The 12,545-nt window shown below is 33.4% G+C and overlaps 1 protein-coding gene across 1 annotated transcript; it reads right to left on the bottom strand.

Annotated features, from left to right (window-relative positions):
* Positions 1-4,626: 4,626 nt before the first annotated feature.
* Positions 4,627-9,880, bottom strand: LOC105317576 (uncharacterized). The gene is made up of 3 exons (XM_011414258.4): positions 9,505-9,880; positions 6,704-6,916; positions 4,627-5,563 (listed from the first exon to the last, which is right to left on the bottom strand). Exons 1-3 carry the CDS (start codon positions 9,848-9,850, stop codon positions 4,905-4,907), a joined length of 1,218 nt encoding a protein of 405 aa, XP_011412560.4. The 5' UTR covers positions 9,851-9,880; the 3' UTR covers positions 4,627-4,904.
* Positions 9,881-12,545: the final 2,665 nt, after the last annotated feature.

Raw genomic sequence — 12,545 nt, 5'->3', positions numbered from 1 at the left:
GAAATTATAATAAAGAACTTTGTAACAACTTTATCGTTTAGAATGCATAGTCTAAATAATCTGTACATTATTCATTATTATTATTATTTTTTGTAAACTTTTTTAAATTTTTTTAGAAATTCTTGTTTTTACTTTAATGCGAATAGCCGATATCCGGCTATCTAATTTCTACTTAATTTTTTTAAATTCGATTTTCATTGTATTTAAAATATTCTAATTTGAATCGAAATTCTTCCCTATATCCCGGTGTATATATATTCTAGTTGCAAATAATAAATCTTTTTTATTTCTAATCATCCAATGAACATTTATTTCTTAAACCTTCGAAATCAGGTCTTAACAGTATACCGGTAATTACAAATCGTTCATCGAGTTACCGATGATCCAATCAATAGGGACTGGAAATACGGAGTGTGAGAAGATCAATAATGATAATATCTATTTTAAAAAATGCATCTCTAAATCAGCAACAAAAATATAAGACAAATAGACTGGTGAAAATTGCAAGTTTCTATTTTGCAGTTTCAGAGGAGTAACAAGTAAAAGCAATTTGATCATACACTTTAGGGGTGATACAGATGCAGGGTCAACAAAGACAGCTATACTTAAAATATACTAACACGTTATACAAAACAAACAAACGAAAAATACAGATACATACAATACAACTGCAAAACAATAATCAAATCTCGCAAACTGAATTGTTAAAACTGAGAATTAAGTCAAAATTTCACAAGAAATCGGCAGAATCACAGAAAAAATATTTGAGTCAATATTTTATTACGAACCCCTACGTTTCAGCTAGCGCTGTGATAGATTATAGATTAGGCTAATAACGTAAAGGAAACAAACCAATCGGATTTAAACTATGTTTTGTATACCGGTTATTCAAAATGTTTAGACTGAACATTTCCTTTAATCCTGAGGGTTTATATGCTTTGTGATCAAAGCGGCGAAATAACATCAAGGGTGTACATATTCGAAAAAAATTGAGCTCGAGAGTAATATTGCTTCTGATAGAGTAATACGGTATGTCAATAAATCTTTTTCTATATCACTGAAAACTCTCTCTCTCTCTCTCTGTCTCTCTCTCATTAGTTTTAAAATACTCTCCCTTTGAGAAATAAAACGTGTTACTGTAGGTAACTTGTTGACATTCAACCAGTACAGTTGTCTTATAACTTGTAACTTAGTAAAAGAGGACTATAAATTCAAACTCGCACCGGCGAGTGACCCGCTGATATTTTTTAAACATACACAAATCTATTTGCTATCTATTTGCATAATTTACTTTTTTCTGTGCAGAAAACTTCTAAAATGGTTGACCATTCCGAGTTCTACAAGTTGTCGTATTTGTGGAGAATTTGTGATCATTGGATGGGGTTTAAAGAATGTGTAGAAATAGGTCGAATCATCGAACACACTTGGCTAGAAATACCAAATCGAGGTGATGTATTTGAACGAAGAAAGATAGGTAGCCTTGGAGATGGAATCGAATTTCAAACGAGGGGCAATGACGATTTTTTCGTATTTAGAAACATATGTGTTTTATCAGAAGAAACCTTAATAAACCGATTTAGTAGGAACAAATCAATTCTTTTGGCAGAATACGTCGATTCAGGTTACTGTATCCTTAGATACATAACAGGCCCAGTTTTCTCAGAGGATCTATATGACTCAAACAAAGACTTTCAGGTGTATTTTTCTAGCTCCAAATTTTTGGACAAATGCTTGTCTTCAACATCAAGAAATGCCCGATCACGGGGACCGGTCGTTGTAAACGATGGACACAACAGTACGTGCGCTCTTCCTGTCCTTGGCTGGCCACCAGTTGCCATGAAATGGTTCCAAAGAGATCGAACAAGATGCTGGCCAAGACCAGAAACGCTGGATAAAGTTCTCCATGATGGATGTCACTGTGTACCGGTTGGCATATCAGAATCTGCCACAAAACATCTGGAATGGCAGTTGTGTTTTTCCGTTGCTGAATGCACCTTAGTGCATTCTATGGATCATAGTCTTTTTAAGCTCTATCAGATTTTACGAATACTTATTCACGAAGGACTGAACAACTGGGTTGAATGCAAGGGGATTGTGTCCTCATACATGATAAAAACATTGATGTTTTGGATGTGCGAGGACAAACTACCGAACTTCATTTGCGCGGGAAATTTGAAAGAGAGCATTCGGGAATGTTTAACACAACTTGAGGAGTGGATCGGAAAGAATTTTATTCCTCACTATTTCATTCCCGAGAGAAATCTACTTCAAGGAAATGTCAATCCATTACATAGAGCACGAATTCTTAAACGACTCCACAACCTTAAAATTGGCGTACTGGACGAGTTATTAAGTTGTCGATCTTTTAAACCAGCGAAGATAATTGTTACTACTGAATTGCCAGCATCTGTCGATACCCTTGATTTCACATCAGATGATCTTAAGACAATGAGCGAATTTGCTTTCTTTGAAAACGTGGGCAGTGGATATTTTAGTAACATGAGTTTCTCTCGAGCCCAAAGATATCTTCGAAACTTTGAAAACGCATATACATTTGATACTTTGAGTAATCTTCAAAGCAATGCCGTTAAACAAATTTATCATAGGGTATCAAACACTGCTGGGAAAATTGTTTTTCGAATCCTGCAAAAAGTACGTTTTAATAAACAACGATATGACACGCTGCGTCTCTCCGAGGCATTTCTCAAAATTGGGTGCTCAGCCGATATGACCAGTGGAACACTGTCTTTAGCTACCCTATATTTCTGCCTGAAGAAATTAAAGAAATGCATCAATATGACCGATATCATATTGCGTGGAATAAAGCCTTTTACTGTGTATTTACGAAATTTGTCCAGATTATCTAACAACTTAAATCGGCGCAAGCTTTATCAAAAAGTGATTTCCCCAGAGCTTTCCCCACTGTCCTCTAAAATGAAACGGAGCTGCGTGGCCGACATTGAAATTATCCGATTATCCTTCTTGTGGCCTGCGGCCATTAACTTAGAGATGGAGATAATTCCTCCTGAATGGAGCCCAATACATGCACCAGCTTTGGTTTATTTGTACTTCTTAAGATTTCTGTGCTTTGAGGTGTGTGGTAATGAAACCCAGCAAACGGAGGCTCTGTCAAACTTGTCTGCAATATCGTATGATGACGAACACAATGACAAATCGTTCCTTACGTACAACATCATTGGTATTTGTCACGAGCATTTTGGGAATTATTCAGAGGCCGTAGAAATGTATGGCAAAGCCGCGAAAAAAGCAAAAAAGCATGACTGGATGAATGAAAATGCCAACCCTGGCCTTCTACGGATAGGAATAGTTCTAAACAATATATTTAAAGATGAATTATAGTGAGATTTAAAACATGTTTACCACCCTTCAGTCCCTCTCTGCTCTTTCGGCAAATAGAGATGTATAAAATTATTATTCTGTCGTTGCATAATAATGACACCTACTAAACAACTTATTTTTTCAACCGGAATTTGAGCATACCTGGTTTTATGCACCTCAATGAATGACCTGTGCGTAAATGAGTCAAGTTGGACTGAAAGTAGTAGTTTCTTAGAAGTTAGCCTACTCACAAAACTTAAACTTTTTTATTTATTAATGTAGTTGATTTACATAATTTGGAGCATGATATCTACTATATATCTATAGATTAATTATTCTGATAATCAAGTTTAGGGTTTTCTAAGGAGTTAAAGCAATAGAAGCATTACTGGTCATCCGAGTTCCCTGAAACATCATCATTGCATATTTGATCTAGATATTTTGATAAAAGTATTTTCTGAGTATATGTGCCAAAAAAAATGGTTACTCGCACAAAAAAATAAAGTTTACAAATAGCATCCTGATCTTAACTGGCATCTTGCAATACCAGCAAACTAAACAGTTTAAACAAAGCCATCAACCTTGAATGCCGATGTTGTTAAATAAATGCTTTATAAACCACTAATACCCTTTAACAAATAACAAGAACTTTAATACCGGTATTAGTTGACATAAATTCTGTCAAGAATACTCCAAAATTGTACCAAACAGATGTGTTTAAGAAATACATGTGGTATATCGATAAATTAAATTACCTTACATGTATTAAGTAAAACATGTAACAAAAATGTGACATTGCTATGAAAAAAGTAAAAAAAACTGTGTTTTTTTTCATCAAAAATATGAAATGCAATTAATACAAAATTATTAAAGAAGCATTAAATGTACATAAGCCATGCAAAGGATTGTTACAAACATAACTTTTTAAGACCATTCCAATTACAGTAGATGTACAAATTAAATTATACATGTAGTCTAAACATTGACCATACACAAATTAATAACAATAAAGGAAAGAAAATTAAAAAAAATTAAGTCCAACAGAAATTCAGTTTTATTCTATTCAATAAAAATTTCAATTCAAATGTTGTAAAAGAAAGAACTCTTTATACAAGTACTGGTAGTCAAAATGTCCAAAATACTGTGTGTCTGACCCTGAGGATAAGATAGCAATATCAGATATCGAATTTGGGTCCATAAACTTATTGAAGATTTCTTTGAAAAGAAACTATGTAAATCTAATTTAGAGAGTGTATCCAACATGTTCGCAAAAGTAATTTTAACATATCAGTTCTATATCATAGAGGAACATTTTAAAATACTAGTATTATAGGATACAGGCAAAGAAAGTTTCAAAATAGTAGGTGCTCCCTCTGGTTATTTCAACTTGGCAAAGAAAAGGGCATGGGGAGATTATAATTAAAAAATGATTGCAAATACACACAGCCAAAAAATAAAATTTAGAGAATTTACATGTACATCTACCCACAGTCATCAAAATTACAATGTACACACATTACAGAATAATCTATCAAAGGTGATTTGCATTGCTCAACAGCTTTCGATCAGTTTTTCTCTCTCTTCTGAACATGTTTTGCAATGTAATGTATTTTGGGCATGACAACATCAGCATACGTATCATTTTCAAAATCCAAATTCTTATTTCCTCCACTTACTATTTTCTGATATCTTTTCAGTTTAGTCTCTGCAAGTTTATGAAAATTAGAGACATCAAATTCATAATCATCTGCAAGATTTTTGCACATAAAGATTGGAAAATTTAACATCATCCAAATGAAAATAATTGTCGTTAAATCGAGGATCTTTTCAGTTTGCCAGCATGAAATTGGTTCCATAGACTGTAAAAGCACATCATTGTTTGGATCATACATAAACACAACAACCTGATCAACTGTGCAACCAATGGTAGGAATTGGCCAGCCAGTCAAAGACTTGGTCAAATTCATTTGTGAAAAAGCATTGGTGATAGTTTCTGCAATAAGTTGATCTATAACATTCATTTTCAACAAACAGTCTCTACTGTGTCTTTCATGTGGATCTTCTTTGTACTGACTAACACAGCTGTTTCTTCTACATAATTGTTTTTGAGCCGATGGTCCTGGGTTCTCATCATCATCAGTCCCTTCACCATCTTTCATCACAGACACAGCAATAGTATCATTTATAAGAATGTCTACATAGCCATGCCAAGTTTCACCAGAACCTGTAAAAATTAATTAAGATATAATTACTTTGAAAGAATAAATTATTAAGTAGAAGTAATTAAGTAGAAATAATTTTAAGAGGACTTTTTTTTATCCGAGGACATAAACAAAATGCAAACATTTTTCTTGCACTGTTTCTATTTGAGAATAAAGTTTATTTATAATGTATATCTGTATTCCAAATTTATTTCATTAATTTATCAGAAATTCATGCATCAGTCATTTACAAATTATCATAGCAAATCCTGTTTAACTCATCATGCTCATAAATAGACCACATGTATCTGTTTTGCTTCCTTATAAAATGATTTTTGGGAGTTGATTTTTAATCAACTCTCCTATGCAGTTACTTTGGCAAAGCAAACTGAAACAGTGTTTGGACCTTATCACAAATCATTACAACTGAAAAGACCTAGTTCTTGAAAATAATGGATAAATCTGACGTAATGAAACTTATTTAGGTATACCTTAAAAATAGTACGAACAATTTAGATATCTTTTGCAGTCGTATGTATTCCTATGCCGTAGTTCAATATAGTCTCGTTCAACCATCGGCTGTCTCCATAAATCCCCGACAAGCAGAGAGTCAGTCTATATTTAGAGGTCGAGTCATCAAGCTATCACGCGACCTGGTGTTGGCAGAGAGTACCTCTTGCTTGTTGGAGATTAACGAAAACAGCTGAGCAATTGGTTGAACGAGACTAGAGTTCATTATTGCATAGATCCATACAATTTTCAAAATATTTCGATTACTGATACATTTGATGGAATCAATTCTGTTTTTAAATATTACACAACATGATTCATAAAGGGTTTTTTTCGAAATTCTTGTCGGAATAGTCCGAGAATTCATACATGTATTATGAAAGTGTGCGAAATTCAAATACAGATTATAAACTACTTGCCAAGCAAAATAACATATCGTTGATTTTAAAATGAATAATAATCGATAAAATCAACTCCCGTTAGTACTTCAGTACTTTGATTTTTATTGTTACTGCCATCCATAAATCATATGTAAATAGCTTAATAACTTCAAATTTTATTTTCAAAATCTATTTTCTTTTATTCAAAACCTCAAATTTTTTATAGCATGATTTCTGCCCTACTAAAGTGCAGTTTACTGAACATATAAGTACCTAATGTTGTACATCCCGCCTTGATTTCCTTTCCACAGTTTGGCTGTTGACATGGACAGACATTTGGTAGATTTCTAGATCTGTTGTTGATACAGTATTTATTGCCTGGAATAAGCTGGGAGAACAGATGATGTGCCATAACGGCTGTTACACTGGCTGTATCTCCTCCTTTTCTTTTCACACTGTATATGGCATTCTGGTGGTACTCTATGTCTGTTGAATAAATGATAAAAAAAAGTTTTGATGGAGAATAGCACTTATTGTATGCAATTTTATATGGTTCTGAATTGGCAAGACATTTCCAACATATTGTCATGATTGTGTTTGACAAACACAAATGCCCCCAAAAGTGACCATTTTTTAATTCAGGAGGACATTACATTGAAGGGGTTTAAAATAAAAATAAAAATTGAGGTAAATGTGGGTAGGTATCAGGGGTTCTTTTTCCTGGAGACCTTTTATAACTTGTTTGCATAAGTCTCCCATACTAAGTTTTGCCATTAGGATATATGTTGCCATTTTCAGTCAGATAAACTCATTTTTCAATGATTCTGTACACTGTCAGTTCAGTACACTACTGTTGCATAGCTGCAAATCTGTAGATCTAAATTTGGTTGACATGCACATCATGCTGTGAGCTACAGTTCCTCACCTACAATGCAATTTACTGAGCTAAAAACTTAACCCTACTTACTAGTAGTATATAACTTCAATTTTTCTCCTCATTTCCTTATTTTCATATCAATTATTTACATACTCCCAAAAAAGGGGGGGCTAAGTCCATGGTTATTCATTTTTTTATGTGTGAATTTTAAAAAATTTGTTGCTGCGAGAAAAAGTGGGGGGGCCAGGCCCCCCCTGATGCTACGTGCCTGAGTATTTTTGGTGATGCTTGACAATTTTAAAAAAGTGACGCAGTAAACAAGGTGAAACTTAATAGCATGCCATGGGCACTTCGCAAGAGCGCAGTCCATCGCTTAGTAAAACTCCACTAACTAAAACTAACTGGGAATGCAGTTACACGCCTTAGATAATGCCCGTCGCCATCGGGCTACCATGATATCTTTTTCTTGTAAAAATTCTATGAAAAAGTTGATCTCTCAGTAATTCAAGAATATTAATACATGTCATGCCATGATAACTGGGTGGCAACATAACTTGGTGTGATAACTTCTTCACTCTCAGTTAACACTTGGGTATATATTAACAGCACCCTGATTTTGTATTCTTATTGGAACATGCAGTCATCAGATTACAAAACATGTGTCCTTGGAAAAATGGTCATTAGGGTCATACATAAATCAAGATTTATTAAGACTTATAAAGCGCAAATTATTTTTTCAGTCCCACAACAGTTTTATATGCCATTTATTTCTGTAACAAGCATGACTGTTGTGCATATATACCATAGCTGCAGGTCTGTAGCTCCCAGTCTGAAAAAATTCTAATGGACAACCGAGAGCTACAGTTCCATATGTGTTAAACAGTTGCAATTTATGACGCACAAAAAACTTGCACTTATTTTGGACTGATGAATCTTATTTCCAAACATAATCAATACAAATATTTCATTCCAAAAAATTCCTTTGACATTTCACTATAGATATCATCTCTACACATCAGTAGTTTAATGTCTGAAGAATGAAATGGTACTAATGTAGTCTAGTGAGGTATATGGCATTCCTACTAGCTCTGGCTAGTGGGTTACCCTTTAGCTCGATCGGTAGAGGGCAATATTTTCTCCAAATTATTTTTATACAGAAACCCTCTATATAGTTTAAGAAACGGAGGGTGTTTTAATATTCATTTTTTTATACTTGTCCTTTTGTATAAATTCATTTGTTTATTAAACATTGCTGTTTTTAAGAATTGATATGTACAGTGTGTAATATGTTGAATTTCAATAAAAGAAAAAAAAAAAAAAAGAAGAGTGCTGGACTGGCGTGCCAGAGGAGCCGGGATCAAACCCCAGCAGAGGCAATAAGTGTCTTTATTATACTTTCATGTTAAATACTGAAATCTGGTTTGTTTAGATGCAGTTGATAACCTGTTTTATTATACTTTCATGTTAAATACTGAAATCTGATTGGTTTATATGCCGTTGATAATCAGTTCTATTACCCTCAGCGTTAGCAACACGCTTGGCAACGGGTAACACAACGAATTGTTACATGCGCATAGATTATACGCGTACGGTTCGCCGTAGACATTTCTGTGTAAAAGCAGTAATAATTTCTCTAGAATAAAGACATTCAGTATAATAAAATAAATAGTGCCTGTTTGGGAGGATAACAGTTTAAATTGACACCCCTCGAAAACCATTGTCAACCTCCGCTTCCCGTCGGTTGACAATGGTTTTCTCAGGGTGTCAATTTCAACTGTTACCCTCCTAAACAGGCACTATTTATATACTACATTGTATTACCCTCAGCGTTAGCAACAAACGTAGCAACATGTAACACAATGAATTGTTTCATGCGCGTAAATTATGCGTGTAGGGTTCGCCATGGAATTCACGTCATTTCTATATAAAAGCAGTAAATAAAATCTCTAAAATTAAGACATTCAGTATAATAAAATAAATAGTGCCTGTTTGGAAGGATATCAGTTGAAATTGACACCCCTCGAAAACAATTTCAACTGTTACCTTCCCAAACAGGCACTATAATAATTTATATACTGTTACACTCATCAATTAAACAGAACTTGTCTGTCTTCTTAAAAACTTGGGCTTATAGTACATGTAATACTAAATATATTACATACATGTATCATGTGTATGTTTACTACTATACACTTACTGTGCAAGTAATTCATGATGGCTAACACCGCTGGTTTCACTTCATCATCAACATCGCCTACTCCGCTGGCAGACAACATTTTTAAGATGTCCATATTGAAAACCTTCTCAAAACTGATCTTAAGAGCGGTAAGTTCCGACCCTTCTTGGTCTTCATCGAACTCTTTATCACATTGATTCATCAGTTCAAGCACGACGTCTGCATTAGTAAATAAAACAGGTTTCAAAACGTTGCACGATTTGATAACAATGTTTATAAGGTCTGTTTTGAGACGGCTTGAGCTCAACGCAGCTTGCAGAAGTCTTTCTTCATGGGATCCCACGAATTTCTTTAAATCGTCGTCCATCTTGTCGGGATAAAGGCTAAAATCGTCCTAGAACCGGATAACTGGACATAAAAATTCCGGATTTCACATCGTGGAAATGAATTTTTGTACCCACAACCCTCAACTATTGACAATGGTACGCTTTGTTTACTATAAATCATATAACAAACTGGGGTGCCTTGATTTACATGAATCTGAAATAAAAATTGAGCAATAATTGGATTACCTCTCTTTGATCATTAATAATGCTTGTACTGATAGTCAATAAATTATTTCCTATGTAGTTTTATAAACAATTTTACATGAACATTTTTTTTTTATAAAAAAGAATATGATTCATATATTATACTAAATTTCTCAACTTGAAAATACAAGCCAGATTGACATGTCCTATGATTGACATAACCTGTCCTTTTTTCACCGAACCAACCTTCCTTCAACTTTGCAATATCTTTTACAGAAGAACTAAATTGTTACGTAGAGAGAAAAACAGAATTTCGAAAGTTTGACGAACAAGAAAGAAGACAGTTTAGATAGTTATTTACAGTATAAACGTGAAAATTGGTAAATTGATATTCTAATTTGCACAAAAAGGCTTTTTAGAATAATAAAAATTTACACCCCCCCCCCCCCAAAAAAAAAGAAGAAAATAGTTATTTCGATAGAGATACATGTAACATTAAATAAACGAGCTTAAAAAGACGATCATTTTTCTGTTGTCTGTATTTATCTTGAGGGTTGTAACTTATCTACTAATAATCCGTTAATCATTCATAACCTGATAATCATCAAGTTGAATTGGTCAAATTGAAGTCCCTTTATGTTTTACTTGCATTTGGAACAGGAAGAATTTTATAAAAGATTTTATAACTTGTGACAATTAATCCCATCGTAATATAAAACGCAATAGAATATGTTAATTCAAAAAGAATTCTTAACTTTTAATGAGAAATTTGAGGCAAATCGCAATGCATGTACACTATGCATGCTTTATACCCCATTATAAATTATGTGATACCTCTTTAATAAATACTACTAGGAATAGCCTTGCTTTCCTTTAGTAAAAATATTGCTTTCCGTGTATGATAGCACGTGAGATTTCAAACTTAATATTGGTGAAACTTAATTTGATAGATAAATGAGTCAATTTTATTAAAAACGCATTATTCATATTTTTAAATAGAGCTGGCATTTATTGCAATTTCATGAAAAATGAAACATTTTTAATAGAGCATGAAATCGTGTTTGCAACATGCTTACAGGCTCTTATAATAACGGCAAGTTTTACAGTTCTATATAAGGCTTTATCACATTTTATTTTAAATAATATACATGTATGTGTCAACTACCTCGGAGATTCCAATCAATATAGATTAACTTATATGCTTCTAGACATATAAAGCAATATGCTCTTATTTGCAAAGAATCAATATTGGATAAGATGATTTCTTGTTACCCAAGACCTACCCCCGGGGATGTATCTACAACTGACCGATAAAACGCACGGAACATGTACTGTAAGTGACCTTCATGTTTGATGTAAGTCCAGTAATTCCTTACATATACTTTGGTAACAAACCTCGTAAATACAGTGGGATATATCAGTACAGTATATACACTTGTGGTCTTGCAAGCAGAAAACCCCAAACAAACGACTGACCGTAAAATGCAACGTAGGTCCTGCTAGTATCTTGTGAATTACTTATATGTCATTAAATGCGACGTGTTTAATAAGCTTTCTTTAACTTTTAAACCCATGAAAATTTCATTTCAGAGCGATCACGTGGAAGCCGCTTCTTCGTCTACGCTTTGATTTTGAGTTCAGTGAGTGGTTTGGTCTTTGCACAGACCTGCGACTTTCCTGTGTGGACAAACGGATGTAGTGTTCCCTTGAATCTCCCGTTTTTCTACAAAGACAAGTTTACCACGGCGTGTAACCACCATGATATGTGCTATCACTGCGTATGTATATCAAACTTACTGGAACTACTTTTTATCGACAAATAAAAACACCACAGACAGCAAATATTCATATTAAAAAAATAATGATCATATTTATTCATTCATTACATGCAGACTCATTTTTTCTAGCAGCATCTGTTAAATAGTTAATGATTGTCGTTTTTTCGAACGATTAAAAAATTATTGGTAGGTGACAACAAAGTAATCTTCATTATAGTGAATTAAGGTTAAAATATATCAAAGAATATATTAAACAAGAATATTAATTAAATTAAATTAAAATATATCAAAACCACTGAAACTTCATTTGTTTATTTCTGTTGGTATCAAAACTTTTGTCCTTATTTTAATATTTCAACAAGGCATTTTGTTTGTATATTTAATGATGATAATTATTCAACACACCTGGTGTTGAAACAATTATCAAACAAGTTGAGAAATGCAATGGACAACCACAAACTGGTACTAGTTAGAAAAAAAAATATTTACAATTTCTTATTAAGTTAAAAACATATAACATACGGGTCGTTAAGAAGGCTTAATGGTCAACAAATTAACCATCAGGTATCCCTCAAAGGGGCATGGTCACGATTTTGGTCAAAAATTATTTTTTCGATTTTAATATTTATAATGCTTCAGTAAGGCATTTTTAATAGGGCAACCAAAATTTGAATGTCATTTGTTGAGTTATAAGCGAGTTACAGGGCTTACAATTCCTCGCTATGTAAACAAAGCTTTTGTTTACATTTTGAAT

This window comes from Magallana gigas, chromosome 9 (genome assembly GCF_963853765.1).
Source record: "Magallana gigas chromosome 9, xbMagGiga1.1, whole genome shotgun sequence".
NCBI classification, from domain to species: domain Eukaryota; kingdom Metazoa; phylum Mollusca; class Bivalvia; order Ostreida; family Ostreidae; genus Magallana; species Magallana gigas.
This window is presented reverse-complemented; position numbering and strand designations above follow the sequence as displayed.